At 33.7% G+C, this 9,284-nt stretch overlaps 2 protein-coding genes across 10 annotated transcripts in view; one reads left to right on the top strand and one right to left on the bottom strand.

The window, feature by feature from the left end:
* The window catches only part of LOC144840128 (natural resistance-associated macrophage protein 2-like), a 46,362-nt gene extending 38,006 nt beyond the window's left edge, over positions 1–8,356 (bottom strand). The window contains exons 1-3 of one of the 7 annotated variants that reach the window (XM_078695804.1): positions 5,136–5,197; positions 4,354–4,450; positions 125–204 (exon numbers count right to left, since the gene is read on the bottom strand). In XM_078695804.1, coding sequence (XP_078551930.1) covers positions 125–204; positions 4,354–4,358 — 85 coding nt within the window. In that variant the 5' untranslated portion in view covers positions 4,359–4,450; positions 5,136–5,197. Of the gene's footprint in view, positions 1–103; positions 205–4,353; positions 4,546–5,135; positions 5,198–8,231 lie in introns of those variants that run through there. The other 6 variants (XM_078695802.1, XM_078695807.1, XM_078695805.1 and 3 more) reach the window with 6 other exon arrangements.
* On the top strand, positions 5,324–7,441 carry LOC144840343 (uncharacterized). 3 transcript variants are annotated; one of them, XM_078696128.1, is made up of 4 exons: positions 5,324–5,418; positions 5,756–5,845; positions 6,011–6,132; positions 6,815–7,441. In XM_078696128.1, exons 2-4 carry the CDS (start codon positions 5,777–5,779, stop codon positions 7,179–7,181), a joined length of 558 nt encoding a protein of 185 aa, XP_078552254.1. In that variant the 5' UTR covers positions 5,324–5,418; positions 5,756–5,776; the 3' UTR covers positions 7,182–7,441. The 3 variants fall into 3 exon arrangements, with proteins under 3 accessions (XP_078552254.1, XP_078552256.1, XP_078552255.1); XM_078696130.1 differs by having other exon boundaries at positions 5,345–5,418; positions 5,776–5,845; XM_078696129.1 differs by lacking the exon at positions 5,324–5,418 and adding an exon at positions 5,439–5,467.
* Positions 8,357–9,284: the final 928 nt, after the last annotated feature.

Genomic DNA, 9,284 nt, shown 5'->3' on the forward strand with positions numbered 1-9,284 from the left:
ATGCTATCACAAAATTTCAAAATAGGGCTACTAAATCAAAACAACATTGTAATAGGTACAGTATGCATGATGAATGTGTATAAATTAGAATAATTACCCTTACCTGGAATTAACGCTGACTCACCATTATTTGCTGGTTTCTCATACGTAGGAGAACTTGGTATTTGCTGTTCAGAATCTTCTTCCATTATCGCTAGTTGTTTACTGAAGATAAACAAACATCACAATGTTATTTTAATAATAAAAATATCCCACCTCTCAGAAGCGGATCCAGGGAAGAAGCACTACACCCATTTTTCTTTTTCTTTCATTTTTTTTTGGATATTTAGGCAAATTACAAAGGATAACCATAAGCGAATTCATTAACTATCCTTGTTAAAGGTGGCAATCCTGACAAACACATAAGATGTAAACATAACAAGTCTTTGGGAGTGGAGTTGTAATTTGTCATTAGAAAAAATCCTGACATATGACAGGACTTGAACCTAGGACCCTTGGATTAGTAGCAGAGAATAATAACCACCAAGCCACAACTCCACTCTACTGACAGCCAATAACCACCAAGCCACAACTCCACTCTACTGACAGCCAATAACCACCAAGCCACAACTCCACTCTACTGACAGCCAATAACCACCAAGCCACAACTCCACTCTACTGACAGCCAATAACCACCAAGCCACAACTCCACTCTACTGACAGTCAATAACCACCAAGCCACAACTCCACTCTACTGACAGCCAATAACCACCAAGCCACAACTCCACTCTACTGACAGCCAAAATGAAATGAGTTTTATTTTTGACAGACTATAACAACAAATAATAAAAACAGCTCAAATAGGTAAATTTTAGCCAATGTACAAGGAAGCACCCTGCCTTGCAGGCATACAGTAGATGCAGCTCTTTTGAAATCTCCAACGTTTCAGACATTTTGAATCATGATCTGCCCCTCTGACAAAAAAAAAACATTTTAAAATGAGTGCAAACAGAGTAACTAACAGCGATGCAATACACATAACATGAATAATTAAATAAAAGAGTGCAACAAGACACATAAATGACAAATGCAGTTAAATTAAATACTAGATCAGAAAATAATCTAGTATCATTTATAAACTACTACGGTACTGACAGTGGACAACCTGTTTTGCCAATGATGAGTACTAGGATTTGAATCTATGATTTTGAAATGGCATGACAATGAAGTGCACTGGAAACTACAATTATTTGAAGGAAAAAATGACAAGCAAAATAATAAACATTATCAATCAATCAATCAAGCAATCAGATTTATATAGCGCCAGTATCCATAATAATGTTCAAAGGCGCTTGACAAAGTTAAGCAGGAAATGCCTCTGTGTAAAAATGGGTTTTTAGTCGTGTTTTGACATTTTTTAGGAACACTATTCAATGCCGAGAATCCATTACATTTCATTCACTTTTGTCATGCATGCATGACAAGGGCAACAGAAGTTTAAGTACAGGATAAAAAAATGATTTTAAAATATTTAAATTATCAATATCAACCATTTGTTTCCCAACACAAAGCTGCAGAAATGGTTAGTTATATTGAAAGTAGTATAGTAAGAATAGTGAAATATAAGTACAAAATAAGAAATAAAGAACAATGAACAAAACAATTTATAATGCAAATTAGTGAAGATTTCTACCTAAAGAGGCAACCCACTTTTGCAGGTATCAGTCAACTCTCCCATTATCAGACACCCTTATCATATCTGCTTTTCTAGAAATTCTGGTTGTCCAAATGTGTCAATGTAAATGGTAGAAAAGAATTTGGGAACAGCAAGGATGGTCTAGTTTCCATGTATTGTACGACTATAAATACTGTACCACAGCAGTTTTTGTTTTGTATAGGTTAGTTATTGCACAGTACATGTTATGAATGATTTCTAGTTAAACCAGATCACATCCATGGGATCAGTATCAAATACATGATCAGGCCTAACAATATGCAGAGGGTAAAAACGTACTGTACATTTTACAGTAATAAAAAATAAAAATACTATGCATACCTATTCTAAAAAAAAAACATGAATTTAAATGATAAACAGATACAGTAATAACGATTAAAATGATACTTTTTTTATAGCATTTTATATTCCTACGAATACCAACCTTTATTAAGGACAACACATTTACAATAACAAAATGTCTAGAGACAAAAGAATACACAGTAAACTGACTGTAGTAATACAGTACTGTACTTGAACCTCACACTACTGTATATACTGTAAGATAGATAGATAGATATCTGTTCATGTGGTATACATGTGAATCCCAGTCCTATCATAATTTGTGGACCTAAAGAACAACCATTCTATTTTAGGAAGGGCATAATGTCGAAATTATGTATAATTTATAATAATTTACATTTATGATTTTAGTTTGTAATGCAGTAAAAAAAAAGTATCTATGACGGCCAATCAAAATAGTTTGCAAAAGTAACTGCATTAACAAGTTAAATTAAAATAATAATGTTGACATGGCCCCCTTACTTATGCAGGAATTTTCTAGAATGCCAGTTAGACAAGATATCATTTTGCGAGTAGCGAGATATGTTTATATTATTTATTATACTGTATTGTTTCTAAAGATAATGCGATTATGTAACAACCGAGGGGAAACTTTTCCTGCTTGTGTTGCCACCCATTGCTGATGTTTGATTCAAATGAAATTATATCCCACAAATTGATAAATTGGTTTGACGTAATTTAATACCATTTAATCAATTTTACTGAGCTAAATTGTTAATAAAAAGATTCAGACACCTTGCCCAAAAAAAGTATAGAATTGAACATCATGTTAGTTTTCAAGATTTATTATGTCCAATATTATAAAGAATACACAAATAGAAATATAGAATAAGAAAAGAAAAATCATACAAATTTCCATTTACATTTTGAGAAATAGCATTCCAGCACATTAAACAAACATGCACATTGGCAGCCAAATGGTGATAAGATCAGATACAAAATTAGCAAGTTATGTAACCTAAGCATTTAACTAGTTAATCAACAATTTACAATATGTATAAAAAATTGCCTGGTAGGGGACCGGTCTCACCTGGGATGGGCCCGGTCTCACCTGGTAGGGGCCCGGTCTCACCTGGTAGGGGCCCGGTATTGCCTGGTAGGGTTTTTATGATATAAAATGATGATTGTTCAATTTTCATTTGTCAACGTGTCAACAACAACAAACATCACTTATCATAGAGGGTGGTCTTCAATTTGGAATATACCAAATCCAAAGTTCTTTACATTAAAAATGTACAAATATACAAACAACGTACAATTAAATATCACAATAAAATTAAATATAATATTACTGCATGTACAGTACTTGATAACATTTTATATCATAACTACACTGGGCGATACCGGGCCCTACTAGGAGTATGGGATCATCTCTTGATCATGCTAGTCGATGTAGACACTGCACTGTGGCTTCTGTGGGTCTATTGAGGCTGAATAATAGACTACACTTTTTACATGACATAAAACTTGCCACGCAAAGATTACTAATAACAAGGACAATATAAAGCATAAAGAATGAGAGCATGTGTACTGTATGTATGAATGTAAGCTAAATATTTAGAATAGATGTCAAAATGTAAGTAAACAAGCTTTTGATTATGCAAATCATTAGAACGTCGTCAGACATCTGCACATGCTCACAAATTTACCGCATTCTACAACAATTTTGTATTATGCGCTGCTCAGTATAACTGTAGTTTTAAAAGTTCTATTTCATGTTTCTGTTCAATGGTTCTAATTTGGATGTTCAGATTTGGTAAAACTTAGGAATTGTGTGCAATTTAAGAATTTTACACATTGCGAAAAACCCTGTAGTGTACGCCATCTACAGTAGTTTTACACCACTTTCAAAATCTGCCTTTATGAATGGTCTAGACTTTGATGAAACAGCAAAGTAATTGAATACAAGTTTAGAATAGTAGGCGTGACATTATAAAACAAATAATGAATGTTTTGTATTTGTTGAATGAGGAGAATATTTCAATTCAACAATTTCAACGCTGCATCATTTGAAAAAGAAATGTTTAAACTCATGAAAATATCCTCATTATAATTAAATTTATATTTAATTCCTCCAATATTCAATATTTCTGATACAATTCATGTGCAGATATAGAATCTAGCAGTAACACAATGAAGAATTTAGTCAATAAATTCAGTTTGTGAATAAGGTTAATTGTGAGCTTTGTATTTTGTAGATGCTGATCACGCTCTGGTGAATTTTGCGTTCATGCTACAGTACATATAAATAATGGAATGTTCCCTAAATAATAAAACAAAATAACTTGTTTACTTACTACATATTTATGGATGGTGTAGGAATGTTAGGGATTTAATTGTTGACGTGTAATTTTTAAAGCGGGAATCAACTTTTCCAAGATTCATCCATAATTCCTAAAAATGGCAAAATCAGCACTGTGGTCATGTTACAAGAGTTGTCAAAAACAATATAGATTATCTGATAAAACTCCTAAAAACTAGGAAGCCATTTGCCATTTTCCCCTGATTATACATTACATGGAAGAATGTTAATGGCTGTAGAATATGTTTGCTAATATTCCTAGTATACTTTCGCACCTGTCTTGTATTTCCACTGAAAATAAATACTTACGATTTTTTAAACGCCTTTGGCTTTGTTGTTTTTATATACAATTACAAAGTAACAATTTATAGTTGTAACATTTCATTTTCAAGCGTACTGCACTTTTAACCCAAATCAAATAAAAAACATTCACCAGCAGCTGCGCGGCTGTTGATGGTGAGCGACTTTGAAGTCTTATGCCCAGTTAGGTGCGAAAATACAGTAGCGCCGCCTAGGTCTAGTTAGGCTTTGGCCTAGCGGATAGGCCTTCTTAGTACTATAGGCCCCTAGGCCCTAGTAGTAGTACTGTTCTGTAGGCTAGCCTACTAGCTAGCCTAGGCCCACTACTAGTACTACTACTAGCTATAGGCTAGGCCTAGGCCTAGCCCTACCTAGCTAGTATATCTTAATAATAATATGCCTACAGCTTAGTTAGGGTTACAGTAGTTTTATTACTCTATCTCATGAAAATATTATGTTAAAAATCAATGCCATTACCAGTTTAATCCTCAAAACACAATTGAAGACTTAATGCAAGTGTTCAATCTGTTCTTTTTCACACAACACATGACATGTTCATTCAGAATTATACCATATGAAATAGCGGTAATTTTCTTCTATCAATTATTTTTTATCGTGGCGGGCCGCAAAGTTTTCAGAATTGTATGTTTACATTTTGTGTATCACACAGTGTCATCGCGATCGAACGACGACGACGTGTGTCCAAATAAAGAAGGCCTAGGGCCTACTAGAGGCTCGTTCAAGTTTACTGTATTAATAGGTAAATAGAAATAAATCACAGTTTTGTGGAATTCAGATGTTGAAGAAAGGTGGGGGAGACTTTTACATTTATTTTGTATGATCCGTATGAGGCATAGGCCTACTTAATAGGTATGCCTAGCTAGGCCTACGACGACTAGTTAGGCCTAGGCCAGCATGCTATTAAGGCTTAATTAAGGGATCCATCCAGGCTAGAGCCCCCACTAGCTAGGACTACATTAAGTAGCCTAGGCGATGTACAGTAGGTAAGGCTAACTAATCAGATCATAGTTAGAATGGATTGTTCAAACACAAAAATAATAACATTTTTAAATGTATACATTTTTTTACGGTGTCAGATTGACTTACTTTAATGTAGCATGGATATTTGGGAGGAAGACTTAGACACGCCTAGCAACTGGGATAAGGTGACAAATGATCGATTTAAGGTTTGTTCTATGAATGAATTTTATGTGAAATTTATATGAAATTTATATGTATATAATTAATTATATTTATATTATATACAATTATTCTTTTATAAGTGTTTACAGAAAAAGAATTTTATAGGCACCATAGTCAAATCTTGCAATTTCAATTACATTTTGTTTCAGTTTGGGTATGCTGAGGGTGTTGTGAAGGGAGAACAAGAGGCGGTACAAGAGGGGTTTAATGTAGGGTTCAACCAGGCCTCAATTCATGGTCTTCATCAAGGGTTTCTAAAGGGGATACTGAGGTATTAACTTTACTAATCACTAGGTCATCATGTCATTTTGCTGTAATCAATCATGCAATCAATGGAGAATATGTACGTTAATAGTCGGCTTAGAAAGGTTTTACTAGACGCTGGGTTGGTTAAACTAAATAAAGGCTGTTGTACCTTCATATGGCAGATACTGTAGTTAGGCTAAAATTATGGTGGTACTAAAGATAGAAAATCTAACTAAACTAAAGACCATGAAAGTGGTCACTCAGTTTCATCTGCAATTAGAGTCAGTATTTTAATTTATCCAGGCCATACAAAGTGGAGAGCTGCAAGAATAATATTTTTTAAAAAAAGCTTGTTCATGTCTATGTAGAGCCAGGATATTTCAATTAGGGGAGCACTAAAATATAATATTAATAGTCTGTCAAGATATATATAAAAGAGTAGTTCTGAATTTCATTTTAGCTGTCAAAAAGAGGAGCATTATTAAGCCATGTCTACAATATCAATCTTTATGTGACAAAAAAATGTGATGTGCCCATATATGGACATGATGATGTCATATCACTACCATATGTGCTTATACCACTACCATACAGTATTTGGGCACACTTTTTTTTGTCAAACTAGTTTGATAGTGTAGACAGAGCTTTATTCCCCTTGCAATCAGTGTTTATAAAATGATTGAATTTCTTTTCAATATTCTCCACAGTGCACTGTCAACAAGCGACCAACTATACGGATCCTCACCATTTGAGAGTGATTCAAAAGTAGCAATGCTAATTGAAAAGGCTAATCAACATTTAGAACAAATTAAAAAATCAAAAACAAAAGAAAAGACAATAAATAATCAAGATACAGATGAAATAGTTAATCAGAATAATGAATCATCTATAGATGTATCAGGTGATAATGTATGCAGTTGTTTGAAGAAGGACACTAAGGGAGAAATATGTAGTTGTCTGTTAAAACAAACTATTGAAAGAAAAGTGAACACTCAACCCGAAATAGATTTAGCAAAGAGTATACTGGGAGCAATCGGGATTGAAGAATCAGAATTACCAGTGTTTATAAAGTAGGCCTACTGTACACAAGCAAAGGACAAGTATCTGTGGATATAGATACTCCGTGAGCATATTTTGGATAAGTTTGATAATTCAAGGGTTGTAACTCACCGCTGTTTCTACTCTACTCTCTGAGCCTCAAATAAGTCTTAGTTTATAAGCACGGTCAAGTTTATCCGTCCTGTAGTTGGTCAGTTACAATCTGTTGGATGTGTCTGAAATAACATTTTTAAATAAATAAAAAAATAATATGTATATTCTGCATTCATGTTTTGTTTAATGATTTAGTTCTAGACAACACGTTCTAATAATCGTTTTGATAAACGATTAATAATTTTGTTTGGTTCCCACTTGGACGCAACACAAATAATTTGACCAATCACAAGCGACAGTTTGGATGATCCACGGATCGTGATTGGCCAGATTACTTTTGGTGCACTTGCATTGCGTACAAGTGGGAACCAAGAGTCCACAAGACTTGCTTACGAAAACTCTCGCCTTTCTGTCTCAACGTATCACGTTAGTACTACATTGGCAAATGAATAATTGTAATATTCTTCTTGCTTGTGTTTTCAAACATGCTGAGCCCATATAATAACTCAAAAATGTATTGTAGATGGAGAAGAATTCTATATATCTAAGCTTAGAGTTTGCGAATTTTCTTTTTCTGTTTGTACTTTTTTTTATATGGATGAAATATTTCGTAAATAAAAGAAATTAAAAATAGGGAAATTAGCTTTGCAAACAAGCTGTTTTACAGTACCGCTATCTATCAAATGGTACCTTCAGCCTCAACAGAGTTTCATCTTAATAGAGGTGTCTTTGAATATGGGGTTTACCATAGTGGTAAACATATATTTCTCCTCGTTCATTTCCTCAGAGTAGAGGTGTCCCAAAAGAGGCTGCAATTAATTTCCATAAATGCATATTGTAGTAGGCCTATATATAAGTGGGCCTAATAGTAATACGATTATAGGAATACCATTATATTATAAACTACAGTATTAATTATAGTTAGTTCCAGTAAAATTTTCGACGATTTCTCCCAATATAATTATAACTTACCTTAAAAAATATCAGTACAATGTACGGTCTATATTCTTAGCGCTGATAATCCATAGACAATCCTTTAAAAATCAACAACATCGCAACATTTTACACAGGGGTGCTCGACAGTTGTGGGTTTAATACAATAATTGGTTGATACACACGCATGAGCAGGTTCCATGACTCCACATTTTTAATTCATCTCCCGGGATTCCGGAAATCCTGTATGTTACTTAATTCTTTAAGTATAATATAATAATTGCTCCGATTCAACAACGATTGTTAACGTCTTCTTTTCAAACTCGAAAACCATGAAACTTGCAAGACATCAAAATACTAATATTTGTTAGCGCTTCTTTAGGCCTAAACAGTAATAATAAACATAGGAAGCAGTAAAAAGATCTAAGAATACGGACAAAAGTAATTGTATACTACTTACCAATGCCTTTGTAAACAGCGGTATTGTACGGTATTGAACAAGAAATACTGTACAAACGTACGAGATAGTCTGTGAAGAATGCAAGTTTTAGGATACTAGGGGTTTAGTACTGTTATTCCAATTTTTCACAATATCATTGAGATTGGATGGATTCCGTAGAGCGCCTGCTGACTGAAATTATAACCCTTTCATTCCTCGTTATAATTAATAAACACAGACATAGTTCCATATAGTACAGTATACATGTGCATCTACAGCAAGTTGGTGGTAGGTAGGGTATTTCCCGCTGGCCATCTACCGGAACTGTAACTTGATAGTCGCGTAGGCTATATGCCTACTTATTTGTTACTTTCTTTGCTAACCGTCTTAATTATTGATTACTGTCGTTGACTCGTTTCAATTGACATACATGCATTGCCTTTGTGTAACTTGGCTACCTCGTTGTAGATTTTATCATTTTAAAAAATATTTCTTCACTCAAATTCAAACGTAGATCCATAAAAGTATTAATAAATAATATTACTTTATGTACACGTAATTTCGATGTATATTTAAACTTTCTTGCTTTATTCAATAATTAAACCACAATAATTATGCTGATTAGTTCGAATGCCATTGCATCGTGACAGCTG

The sequence above is a fragment of the Antedon bifida genome, chromosome 4 (assembly GCF_963402885.1).
Source record: "Antedon bifida chromosome 4, ecAntBifi1.1, whole genome shotgun sequence".
NCBI lineage: Eukaryota > Metazoa > Echinodermata > Crinoidea > Comatulida > Antedonidae > Antedon > Antedon bifida.

What these genes read in the sequence shown, in the direction of transcription:
- LOC144840343 (XM_078696128.1), top strand. Translation starts at nt 5,777, where the DNA reads ATGGATATTTGGGAGGAAGACTTAGACACGCCTAGCAACTGGGATAAG. An exon ending in TGACAAATGATCGATTTAAG is followed by an intron (nt 5,846 to 6,010) that starts GTTTGTTCTATG and finishes ATTTTGTTTCAG; the next exon opens with TTTGGGTATGCTGAGGGTGT. An exon ending in TTTCTAAAGGGGATACTGAG is followed by an intron (nt 6,133 to 6,814) that starts GTATTAACTTTA and finishes TATTCTCCACAG; the next exon opens with TGCACTGTCAACAAGCGACC.